Source organism: Periplaneta americana, chromosome 8, assembly GCF_040183065.1.
Source record: "Periplaneta americana isolate PAMFEO1 chromosome 8, P.americana_PAMFEO1_priV1, whole genome shotgun sequence".
Lineage (NCBI taxonomy): Eukaryota > Metazoa > Arthropoda > Insecta > Blattodea > Blattidae > Periplaneta > Periplaneta americana.
Window position 1 is genome coordinate 13,755,335 of NC_091124.1, and position 13,523 is coordinate 13,768,857.

Genomic DNA, 13,523 nt, shown 5'->3' on the forward strand with positions numbered 1-13,523 from the left:
GAGATCGTATCCAGGAGATTTCTTTGTTGGAAGTTTCTGAACTATTGAGTGGATCTCATTTGGCAAGGTGAAGTTAATGGGCAGTGGTGCTGAAGGATAATTATTCGAAAAATGTTCTATTTCTTCATTGAATTCTTTGTTCTTGATTGGGTTTGGTATGAAAGAAGCTTGAAAGGAGTCTGCGAAAATTTCACATTTTTCATTGTCACTTGCATATTGACAACCATCTTGTTGTAAAGGTGGGATTATACATGGCTCTTCCAATACTCTCTTTGTCTCTTTCCAAAGGGAGGAATCTTCTGGAGATAAAGTGGATAGATGATGTTGATAAGATATGAATTGGTGTTCGTCCAACAATTTTTTTACCTCTGTTTAGTTGATTTAGACGGTGATGCTGCCATGGTTCTCTACTTTTTTGCCACAATCGACGGGTTTGATGTTCTTTCTTTGTTGAGCTCAACTTTATAAGCTCATATTGTGAAACAGAAGTTTCAGAAGTGTGCAAGAATTGCAAACATTATGAACTGAATCTTACAGTTTCAAAATTAAAAGGAAAAAACTTCGCATAGTCAGAACCGAGAAATTATTGCTGATGTTCATGACTTCATAAAGCAAGAGATGAAAAATAGATATGAATTATGTTTCCCAAGATTCTTGGATTCATAACAATGATAACAGACATTCAGAAAACATAAGAACGAGTTTAAGAAGCAACAGGAATGTTCGACACGTTCAATTTCAAGAACGTTACATAACTGAAAGAGACATGCTGTTGTTGGAATGGCCATAAAAGTCATTTAAATATTATGTAGTTCTGCATAATGACATATACCGGTACTCATATGTTTAAAATGCAGGTAGTAGGCCATTACGATACAAAGAAGGAGAGTTCAGCCGGTGCTGGCATAGCTCAGATGGAAAGAGCACTCAGGCACCAATCTGAGGGTCCTAGGTTCGATTCCTGGTGCGGGAACGGATTTTTCTCTGTTAATAAGTATGCTGAAATAAGACCATCATTTGACACACCAGGCAAGAAACATCGTGTTCCAAAAAAAAATGACACAAATAGATGATTCTTATGAATGTACTATTCGACGTACTGTTCAGAATATTTTTACACAGGAGGTATCAGTTATAGTCCCAACAGTCAAAATACAAAGACACAAGTAGGTTTTCAGGTAGTGTCTGTAGCTTTACAACAATTATTATTGTGTCCACCACTGTGGAGTAATGAAACTATCATGCCTGGGTTCAAATCCTGGTTGGGACAAGTTACCTAATTGAGGTTTTTTCTGGGATTTCACCTCCACCCATTAAGAGCAAATGCCGGGTAACTTTTGGCACTGACCATGGACTCATTTCGCTGGCATTATTACCTTCATCTCACTCAAACGCTAGATAACCATAGCAGTTGATAAAGTGCAAAATAAACCACTAACAAAAAAAATAATAATCACTGAATTGTTAAAGTACTTGGTTTCAAATATAAGAAAAATAAGTGTATTAAAAGAGTAGATATCGAAAGCAGTGACATCAGTAGTCAGACTGAACTACTATTCAGTCACAAAGCAACTGTCTATAACACTATTGACATAACAGAAATCAATTCTGGCGCCCAATCACTGCTAAATCCACTTGATATCAGAATGACGCCCACACTGCACTCTCCAGGCAGAGGAGACCTCGTGGTTGATGAACTTAACTTAATCCTTGTATGAAGTAGAGGTTTGAGTGAGATGAAATTTTTTGATAATTTTAACCATTAGTTGCTGTGGCTTCTGGGCGGAATGTGTTAAATATTATGTACTGAGTCAGATGCAAGTGCGAATGTGCATCAGACTTGCATTGTATCACGAATCCACCATCCACTCTCGTCTCCTCTTCCTTTTACCTTGCCTCCTTTCCCTCATCTCTTATTTTCTCCTTCTCGCCCCCTCTTCTCTCTTACTCTCGTCTCTCTCCCTCCATCCCTCATTTCCAATCTCATTGCTCCTCCCCTCTCTCCTCTCCTCTTCTCTTCTCTTCTCTTCTCTTCTCTTCTCTTCTCTTCTCTTCTCTTCTCTTCTCTTCTCTTCTCTTCTCTCCTCTCCTCTCCTCTCCTCTCCTCTTCTCTTCTCTCCTCTTCTCTCCTCTCCTCTTCTCTTCTCTTCTCTTCTCTTCTCTCCTCCCCTCTCCTCTTCTCTCCTCTCCTCTTCTCTTCTCTTCTCTTCTCCTCTCTTCTCTTCTCTTCTCTTCTCTTCTCTTCTCTTCTCTTCTCTTCTCTTCTCTTCTCTTCTCTTCTCTCCTCTCTCCTCCTCTTCTCTCTCCTCCTCTTCTCTTCTCTCTTCTCCTCTCCTCTCCTCTTCTCTCCCCTCCCCTCCCCTCCGTCCTCTTCCCTCCCCTTCTCTTCCCTCCTCTCCTCTCCTCTCCTCTCCTCTCCTCTTTTCTCTTTCCTCTCTTCTCTCTCTTCCTTCTTCTCTTCTCTTACCTTTTCTCTACTATACTCTGCTCCTCTCCTGCTTTTTCCTAATCTTCTTTTCTCATCCTTTCCCTTCTCTCTCCTTTACATTTTCTCTCCTTTATTCTTTCTTTTATCCATCTCTTCACAGCTCCACCACTTGCCATTCCGCTTCACTCAAGTCGTCTCCTCCCCTCACCTCTTCTCTTCTCTCCCTCTTCTCATCTCCTTCCCTGTACTCTCCCCTTCTCTCTTGTTTCTTTTTGTACATCATTCTCTCATACAGAGTGGTGGTGTATTGAAATTTGTAGTGTGCGGCAACGGAGTGGACTAAGGAAGGAGTAATTGAATTTATCGATGCGTACAGAAGGAAAGAAATAATATGGAATCCAAAACATCCATCACATTTCAACAAAATTAGAAAGCAGGATGCATGGGAGGAGCTGGCGAAAGAAGTAAAGAGACCTGTCGACGAATGTAAAAGAAAAATGGAATGTTTACTATCAAGTCTCAGAAGAGAGAAGGTGAAAATTAAGAAAAGCAATGGAGCAGGAAGGGGTGAGTGTGTTTAATAGAATTATTAATACGATTCTGCAACACCATTTCATAAATACTATTTGCATTTGTACTAAAGAGAAAGTGCAAATTTAAACGCTTGCTTATATTCGTAATTGACGCAATTACTTTTTAATAATAAATTTACAAATAATTAAATTATCGGTTTTTTTTTTATATTTAGACTTTAGTAAATAAGTCTGTGAAAACGTGTACTATTTAATACTTATCCTTATTTTACAGAAAGAGATGAAGTATACAAAAGCTCCTGGTTTGCATATGAAAGCATGAGTTTCATTATGGATAAGAACAAACCTCGACCGGTATCGAATACAGTAAGCAAAACTTCATAAATTTCATCGTTTATATAATGTCAAATCAGTTTAGTGGTGGCTGCTTTTATTGTGTTTGGGTGCTACATCATTTGTTCTGTGCCCAAGATTGGATTCCAGCTCAGCTCGATGGCATTTAAGTATAGTTAAATGCGATAGGCTCATGTCAGTAGTAAGTATTTAATGAATTTCAATCTTAAGGCATATAAACTTACAAATGTTTATTTGCTATTTAATAACAATATATGAACGTTTTCGCCGTTTAGGGCATCTTCAGATATAACAAAACATGTTATCTGGACCTATAATAGTATATTATGCAAATAACAAGGAAAATAGAGAACAATATATGTGATACATGAAATTCATGAGCTTTATGTAGATATAACATGATACAGGATGAATATTGAGATAATCTTTGAATTAGGTCATCACCAGAACACATTAAGTATCCTAAAAACATACAATGACAATAAATTCATAAATGCAGCAGAAGAATTCTTCATTGCCTACTACCATAATAAAGATCAAAATATAATCAACGAAAATTTATTAAACTTTAAAAATCCACTGTATGCAATTTAAAACAGACCTACTCACATTGATCTTGATACGCCATTCAAATAGTTCCTTTCATATTCTTGCGCCGCTACATGCCTCAATACAGACGATTATCTAGGCCTCAGTTCTCTTAAAACCTCCAACACACCAACACCAGTACATACAAATGTAAGTATTCGAATGCCGTCAAAATTCATTAAAACAATTATATCCCCATATCAAAATTGAAAGTAAATTAATAGTTAATATTCTTTCAGTTATAGAGCTTCTTCATTTATATACTTCAATAAACCTGAGAACACATAATAGGATGTCATCACATCAGAGTAGCCATTTCAAAGTCAATGACCTCTAAGTAAGTAATCTTATAATAATTATTACTGCTGCCGTAAAATCATTTACATATATTTGGTATTATAGCTCATCTAATTATTACTAATTATTACGAATTATAATATTGATCTTTCTATTAATTTTCAATGAATGATTAAAAGTCATATCTAACTCATGATTTATCTATTACGAAATTTATCGTACATTCCACTACATTCACAATCAACGAGCATTTATTCAATATCTCAACTAATTACACCCAACAGTAATTCTTTAACACAAATAACATTTTTAACAAGTAATCTTATAATAATAATAATTATCTGCCTCTCTATATAATAACTTGTCTATATTTTGCATTTATTATTATCTCTTAATCTCTATTTTCAGGTGAAACAATTACAAAACATACAACATCAACCACGAAAACTATCTTGAACTTACGACAATTCTCAGCCATGATTAATCTAAATATTTTATTATCTTCATTATAAAATTTAAATTTTAACATTGACTAATTTAATCACTGTATATCAATTGTAAATTAGTCATCAACGTCAAACAACATTCATTCAAATGCCAACGGCCTCTCTAAGTGAAATAATTACAAAACACACGAACATTAACTACGCATACTATCTTGTAACTTACTACAACTCTCAGCCATGATTACTTTAAATATTTTATTATCATCATTGTAAATTTTAAAAATAACATCATTGACAAATTTTAAACATTGTATATTAATTGTAACATGAGCTATATGTATAAAATAAAACATTCGTCCAGTCTAAGTTCAAATTCAAAGATTATCTCAATATTCATCCTGTATCATGTTATATCTACATAAAGCTCATGAATTTCATGTATCACATATATTGTTCTCTATTTTCCTTGTTATTTGCATAATATACTATTATAGGTCCAGATAACATGTTTTGTTATATCTGAAGATGCCCTAAACGGCGAAAACGTTCATATATTGTTATTAAATAGCAAATAAACATTTGCAAGTTTATATGCCTTAAGATTGAAATTCATTAAATATTATTATTATTGTTATCCAAATATTGAAACCCTATTTTACCTTTGGTATATTAGGGTTGTAGTTTGTTACATGTGAAATACAATATGTAGTGATAATACACAATTTTAAAGAATTAATAGTAGGTGTGAATCATAGTTACAATATAAATACACTAATTAAGAGACAGTAAACAATACTAATACGTTATGCAATAATTACTTTCAGTTAAAACAAAATGAAATAAAATTAGAAATTATAATCGAAGGTGTAGAGAAATTGCAAGATTATTACATTAATTTGTGATCTTATACATAATTTTAAGCAATATTAATGAGATAATGCACAGAATTGGCGTAGTTACAAATAAAACACCTATTATATAGTTGGTTTGCGATAGTAAAGAAAAAATAAAAACAAAATTACTTATGGTTACAAACTATATACCTGTCATCAAATACTCAACAATAGTAAAATCTATAATACGAACATAGTTATTGTTGTCATTACTATTATTATGTCCCAAAGATAGACACCTTGTTTTACATAGTGCATTAGGATTTTATAACATCATTAATTTATATACAATTAACAGCTACAGTCTTGCGTGGATGTGGTGTATAAACTCTGTGAATTGTTTGTAACAACATTTTTTTCTAAGAAAATGGTAAAGGGGTGTGGAGTAATTTAAATTGCAATCCGAGATATGATATCTTAAAAAGTGTCTTTTCCTTTCGAACACTGGACAGTGAAAAATCAAATGTTCAACAGTCTGATTCTCTTTGCATATGCACAGAGATTCTTCTGCACTTTTGATCCTAAATCTTTCGAAGTAGGAACCGAATTTTCCATGGCCGGTCATAAATTGGGTGTAAAAGAAGTCGGTTGAGAACTGACTGCAACATAGTCTGTCTTGTACATTGGGAAAGAATAATTTCTTGGTCACAGAGCCTTTAACACTAGAGTTCCAGTATGTATTCCACTTGAGTGTAGTTGTGTGCTTGATCTTCTGCTTGATGTACGAAATAGGACAGGTGGAATATTTATATTCTGAGTTGGTTGAGGCCGCTTGCTTCGCTAATGTATCCGCTCTTTCGTTTCCTTCAGTACCTGTGTGGCCGCGCACCCACATTAAGCAAATACGACCTTCAAATTTAAGTATTAGGGATCTAATTTCGACGGCTATAGAATGCAAGTTGTATTTATCGTCAATGGTTTGTAAGGCAGATTGAGAGTCGCTGTGAATACATGAGTCAAAATTCATTAAATACTTATTAATAATTTACCAGGCATATTGATAAATTAAAATGAGTTGTAAATCATGTCAGTAGATTTACTGGCATGTAAAAAAGCTACTGTGGGACAAAATTCTTTCACACTGGCGACACTGATATAACCTCAGCAGTTGTGAGCATTGTTAAATAAAACATATTTACATAATTTGGGTGGTGTTATTCAAATATAATTTTCTTTTATGAATGTGTATTTTACTGGTAATAGGAACAAATAATTTATTCTGTTTTCAGATCAATGTTAGAAGCCTTTTTAGCATATGGAAGTGTTAATGAATTTGGTTTATCATTTCCTGATTCATTGTGTATATATTAAATTGTGAACGTACCACAAGCTCTGAGCTGATAGTTACGCAGTGATTGTGATGTTATTCTACTACAACATTTTTCATATAGTTATTAATTTTCTCACTAGTATCATTATAAAACTGTACAATAATTGTTATATTAGCACAGCTTCTTTAAAGACAAAATATAATTCTTACAAAAAGTGTGGAATAGACATTTCAGTAATATTGCTTTATTTTAATAATATGAGTTGTAACACAGTGACTTTTATCTACAAGCCATCACTTGACTGTTTAATGTATCACACCTTCAAATCAATAATTTGAAACTTTTTATAACCTAATGGAGACAGCTAATATTATTTCAACCTTATTAAATTTTTTTCACAATCTCAAAACATTTTGATGTCAATGAAGTACAATATTCGAACTAAATTTTCAGACATTTTGAATAACATTGCAGACAAAATACTGCAGTAATATTGAGTAGATTGGAAAAGACAGTTATTTGATACAATCAAAATCTCTTCTCTTAATTAATTTGATAAAAGATAATAGTAGATAGGCTCTTATGAGTTCTAAATACTAAGTTAGTTTTGCTAGACCGTAGCTCCTAGATTAGATTTAGATTCTAATAATCTCATATTTTATTTACTGGAATATGAAATGTAAGAGAAATACGATGAAAGAGTAATGGAACGGAGAAAAATTCTCTCCGGCGCCGGGATTTGAACCCGGGTTTTCAGCTCTACGTGCTGATGCTTTATCCACTAAGCCACACCAGATACAACTCCGACGCCGGTTAGAATTGTCTCAGATTAAGCTCCAACTCTTGGGTTCCCTCTAGTGGCCGCCCTCTGCACTACGTCATAGATGTCTATGAACGCAGGACCGAAGTCCACACATGTGCTGAGGTGCACTCGATATGAGTGACTAGTTGGCCGGGATCCGACAGAATAAGCGCCGTCTTAAATCACAAAGTGATTTACGCATATCATATATATTATTTTAATGTACCGAAGTACATATGATATTTCCATGCTGATATTCTGCGTCATCATACGATGAAAGAGTAATGGAATGGAGAAAAATTCTCTCCGGCGCCGGGACGTAGTGCAGAGGGCGGCCACTAGAGGGAACCCAAGAGTTGGAACTTAAAACTGAGACGATTCTTCCGACGCGGGGGTGGAGTCCGGTGTGGCTTAGTGGATAAAGCGTCAGCACGTAGAGCTGAAAACCTGAGTTCAAATCCCGGCGCCAGAGAGAATTTTTCTCCGTTCCATTACTCTTTCATCGTATGATGACGCAGAATATCTGCATGGAAATATCATATGTACTTCGGTACATTAAAATAATATATATGTAAGAGAAATAATTTTGAGATACATTCGAACGTAAGAATCCAGGATTTTTAAATTATTGAATCGTTTAAATATTTTGGATTATTATTTTCTATTTTCCTAGATTCAGAATGGAATTGAGACACAAGAAGCTCAAGTTCAACTGTCGCAAGCACAGAAAGGAAATCCACCTGTACAGCCAGATAAATACCTTCCTCCACCACCGCCAAGAAAAAAGAAGAAGGTGGAAAATCAGCGCCTTGAAAAAGCTTTCCAGTTATTGACAGCCTATTCAAATCAAACTATTAATGATGAATGTCAACATTTCGGAAATATGGTGGCTGCTAAATTAAGGAATTTTAATGACTCTGTACGATGTGTCATTGAAAGTGAAATTATGGCAATATTCATAAAAGCAAATAGGGGCTTTTATGACCACTATTATCCTGCTCCTCTCCAGTTAACTAATCTTCCTGAAATTAACTCTCCAAGTGTTCCATACTCTGTAAGGGACAGTCCTTCTCCATCTATATACCCTGAATATTCTTCTCCATCCTTGCAATCTCAGAATCCTTGTCTATCTTTGCAATCTCAAAACTGTTCTTCAGCTTCGCAATCTCCAAACTCTTCTTCTTCTTTGCAATCTCAAAACACTTCTCCATCTTTACAATCTCAAAACTGTTCTTCAGCTTTGCAGTCTCCAAACTCTTCTTCTTTGCAATCTCAAAACACTTCTATTTTGCAATCTCAAAATCCTTCTCCAACTTTGCAGTCTCAAAACTGTTCTCCAGCTTTGCAATCTCCAAACCTTGTTTTATCTTTGCAATCTCAAAATTCTTCTCCGTCTTAAAATCCTTCTGCGACATATTCTCAAAATCTTTGTCCATCTCCTCAGAACCATTCTTTGACACATTTTCAAAACCTTTTTCAAACATGTTCTTAGAACATTTTAGATTTAAGTATGAATGTAAGAGATCTTGCTGAATAATTTTCACAATTTAATTAAAGAGTTTAACTAGTGTACTGTTAAGGAGGAAATGTGAAATATTTTTAACATTAGGAATACAGCACAATAGGAACACATTCCCTTAGTTGATAGAATCAAATTGTTAATTTATGAATGCAAACATTCAGATTAAAATGTTATTTTATACTTCTTACATAAATCATAAATAAAGACATTTTGCCATACTTTCATGCATTCATTCAATTTTTTAATGACGGATTCACACAGTTTTTACATGTTGCAAGTGATAGCTTGCTCAGAAATTTTCAGCGCATACTGAAGGTTAACATACAAAGCACTGTAATGTCATTGCCCAGGTTTGACAAATGAAATACTGTTACAGGTATTTTACGTTTAATTTTCATGCAGTTTGTGTGACATAGAAAATGTTTATATGAATTTTTTACTTTATAGCAAGTATGTATGTCATGGCACAAAAAGTTTTTCAAAAGACTTAGCTTTTTATGATTTAAATGAGAGGTAAAGCAATGACGAATTGTTTAGAAGGGTGTAGATTGGACTGCTGAGTTTGTTCAAGCAGATTTAGCCATTTGACCCCAGGAAACCCTACTAACCACATTTTTTATCACCTGAAGATAAAGACAGCAAATTTTCAGAATGTTGTGCATTTCTTTTTCATCGCCAGCAATGGGGAAAAGCCCAAGCATCTGATGAATAACTTAGGTAATGGTTGTGGGATTGATAAATGATCTTGATCTGCATTGATTAATGTACAGAAACAAAAAAAGGTAGACTCTTGTAGCTCCTTACAGAGCACGATTCACATCACAACGATTTAACAACAGTTTTCAAATAGTTTTATAGAAAGATATTTCATAATTAATGCAAAAATACGAAATTAATCTGAAAGTTAATATATATTATTTTAATGTACCGAAGTACATATGATATTTCCATGCAGATATTCTGCGTCATCATACGATGAAAGAGTAATGGAATGGAGAAAAATTCTCTCCGGCGCCAGGTGCTGAAAACCTGGGTTCAAATCCCGGCGCCGGAGAGAATTTTTCTCCGTTCCATTACTCTTTCATCGTATGATGACACAGAATATCTGCATGGCAATATCATATGTACTTCGGTACATTAAAATAATATATATGATATGCGTAAATCACTTCGTGATTTAAGACGGCGCTTATTCTGTCGGATCCCAGCCAACTAGTCACTCATAACGAGTGCACCTCAGCACATGTGTGGACTTCGGTCCTAGGTTCATAGACATCTATGAAGTAGTACAGAGGGCAGCCACTAGAGGGAACCCAAGAGTTGGAGCTTAATCTGAGACGATTCTGTCCGACGCCGGGGTGGTATCCGGTGTGGCTTAGTGGATAAAGCATCAGCACATAGAGCTGAAAACCCGGGTTCAAATCCCGGCGCTGGAGAGAATGTTTCTCTGTTCCATTACTCTTTCATCGAATGAAAGTTAATGCTTGGGAGTCATTATTAAACAAACACACTACAGTACAACAACCCCAATTATGACAATTCAGCACAAGCATTCCGGTAGCTCTGTGCTAGCATGGTTGCTCACAGACTAGTAAGTTCAGGATTCGAATACTGTTGAGGTAAGGGTTCTTTTAATTAATTATGCTGGTTAATTTCGTATAGCGTAGTCAGAGCAGCGAACCAGGGTACTACAAAGATATATATGTACGCAGATGACATGGTGTTGACATCCAGATCACAAGAAGAACTTCAAATTGTTTTCGACCGTCTGACGGAATGGGCTAATGAAAATGATCTACAGCTGAATGACAAGAAAACGGTCATGATGGTGTTTCGAAAGGGCGGAAGATTACCAAGTAACACTGGCATAACATACAATGGCACCGCGTTAAAGGTAGTGAACAGCTTCAAATACCTAGGGGTGACACTCCAAACTAACTAAAGGAAACATATATACGGAACATGTCAAGGAAAGGTCGTCAGCAGCTATCATTGCAATGAACGACATCAAGCTCTTAAACAAGATGTCTATGCAAACAGCACTAGACCTCCTCAAGCTGAAAATCACCCCCATCGCCACTTATGGCATAGATATAATATGGGAGCATTTGAAAAAACGAGACCTTATGGAGCTAGAGAGAATAAAATCGACGTTCCTAAAGAAAGCCATGTGTCTCTCAAAATATACATTATCGCGGTTGGTATACGAGCTTGCCAAACAGCCGTTCTATATAGAAGACCTCAGACATCAACTGCTGCTGCCATCCACAGCCCACTACAACACTACACTGATGGAGCTGAAAGAAAAGAAGAGGCACATATGGAGCGACTTCTATTCTACTGACGCCATGTCCACAACAGAATGGATGCAGGGAGGATACGATCTGCGTCATATAATGACCCGGCTAGCAGTACATGGCTTCCACTACGTTATTTGCCAGAACAAGAAATTCCACCAACCAGACGCCGACTATATGTGTGAACTTTGCAGTGAATTGTGTGACCGATATCACGTAATGATGTGCAAACGCAGAGCTGTGTCATTGACAAAATTTTGCAACGGTGACTGAATCGGACTGTCTTGTCCCTACACGATAAATGTTGCACATTGTGCGCCTTTCTTCTTATTATTATTAATTTCGTTTTTCACCATTCTGTTTTACTGTAAGATTTATTTATAAATAGGAAACCATGTTTTTTTTATCTAATGACTGTTTGTCAATCACCCATATGAAGCCAGTTGTGTAGTCAATTTATTTTTCTCATCAGTCCATAAAGTCTTCTATTAAAAAACAGTAATCTCTTACTTTTATTTTTACATATATAATTAGGTACATTGCCTGCTTGCATTGCAGCTACAAAAATCATTGACTAGTTTCCTATCAGGCAGAAACTGAAATTTGAAACAGGCTGTAGTGTTTTGAATTGAATTCTATTTCGGGAGTGGGACTCTACGACCCATCACTATGACCTTTCAAGATCTGTAAGCACAATTCCAAACCCACATTGGCTGACTATACTTAGGTTTGCTGCGTACCCAGGTTTCGAGCAGGTAACCCCACTTATCCCTAGGCCAGCCCCCTCCATGCATTGCTAGTCGACATTCAGAAAATGATATGGAATGGAGAGAATTCTTTTGTGTTAAGTATTACTACAAATAAAGGAAAAATAAGCGATTCCAAAGGGTTCACTACACTGGGAAGGAAGTGAGAAGAAAGAAAAGAATTAGTAGAATTACTTACTTTCATTACTTTCAATGCAAGCAAATTTAGGACATCTTCTGAAGTATCACTTTTCCTGGTATCTTCAACCTGGTTTAGATAATGAATGCTCTATTTCTATTGCTTGTGTAGGGTTAATTCTATAAATTAGATTTTCTTTACTTGTTGGGAGATTTATCTTTTTCTTAATTTCATGTACTTTAGAGGGCGAGCTTTCCTGAGATTTAAATGTAACTATGTAGTTTCTTAGCTCCCAATTGCTAATTGGGTTGCAAGGAGTAGTGAAGTGCATTCCATAACCTCTCCTACTCAAGTCCCATCCTCACCTTCCCGTGGTACAACCTGTTTTAAACAAACGAGACTCTGGGGACCGAGTTACAGCAGTATAACGGTTCCATAAAAAATGAGGAAATGCCATTTCTGCATGAGAGCTATTCCATCTCAAATCGACCGAAATATAAAGAAAATTGACCTTACAATTTATAAATACAATAAAACTTTTTTTGTATGTAGAGAACTGTGATATAATGCTTTGTGCAAAGTTTGAGGCATCAGAACTTCATAGTGTTTAAATTAAAAATATTTAAATTTATCGTATTTTCATAAAATTTGCAACTTTAAACTGTTGTAGCTCCGAAACCCTTTCACCCAATGATCAAAATCATGGTTTATTTTGATGCTGAGAAATTAACATATAAACAGATATTCTTACTTTTTATGGAAATGGAGAAATTTAGAAATTTAGATTTTTCTCATTAAGACACCTTTGCCAAGGAAAAAATATTTTAAAAAGTATATAGTTAGATTCCGCATTGAAAGTACAAATAAACACATATTTTTTACTGATGGTACGTTGATAAAGTATGAAAAATCAAATAAAGAAAATAAATAGTATGCGCGTGAACTAACCAGCTGACTGTGAGGCGGAAGCTAGCCGAGACAAGCAAGGCCAGGAGACATAAACACGTGATGTGTCGTCTAGCAGTCATGGCTGTGCTAGCTTTATCACAGGTTTTCATAAACACAGGAGTAAAATGACTCCCAATGCTCAGTTATCTTCAGCTGTTGGCCAGTGCATGCGGTAATGCGCTGTTCAAGTCTAGGTGTGTGAAAATAATTTATTTAATACCCTCGAAACTTATTGCCGTGCCACTAAGCAAACAATGCC

The 13,523-nt window shown here is 35.5% G+C and overlaps 1 protein-coding gene and 1 non-coding gene across 18 annotated transcripts in view; both read left to right on the forward strand.

The window, feature by feature from the left end:
• Positions 1–13,523, forward strand: part of LOC138704505 (zinc finger protein ZFP2-like) — a 75,730-nt gene that overhangs the window by 38,480 nt on the left and 23,727 nt on the right. For 3 of the 17 annotated variants that reach the window (XM_069832456.1, XM_069832452.1, XM_069832455.1), the window contains 3 exons: positions 2,749–2,995; positions 3,236–3,327; positions 8,286–9,352. The exons of 12 other annotated variants lie outside the window; for them this stretch is intronic. In XM_069832456.1, coding sequence (XP_069688557.1) covers positions 2,749–2,995; positions 3,236–3,327; positions 8,286–9,011 — 1,065 coding nt within the window. In that variant the 3' untranslated portion in view covers positions 9,012–9,352. Of the gene's footprint in view, positions 1–2,748; positions 2,996–3,235; positions 3,328–8,285; positions 9,353–13,523 lie in introns of those variants that run through there. 2 more of the 17 variants (XM_069832453.1, XM_069832457.1) reach the window with 2 other exon arrangements.
• Positions 10,499–10,570, forward strand: TRNAY-AUA (transfer RNA tyrosine (anticodon AUA)). Its single transcript has one exon. It is a non-coding gene; the product is annotated as a tRNA-Tyr (tRNA).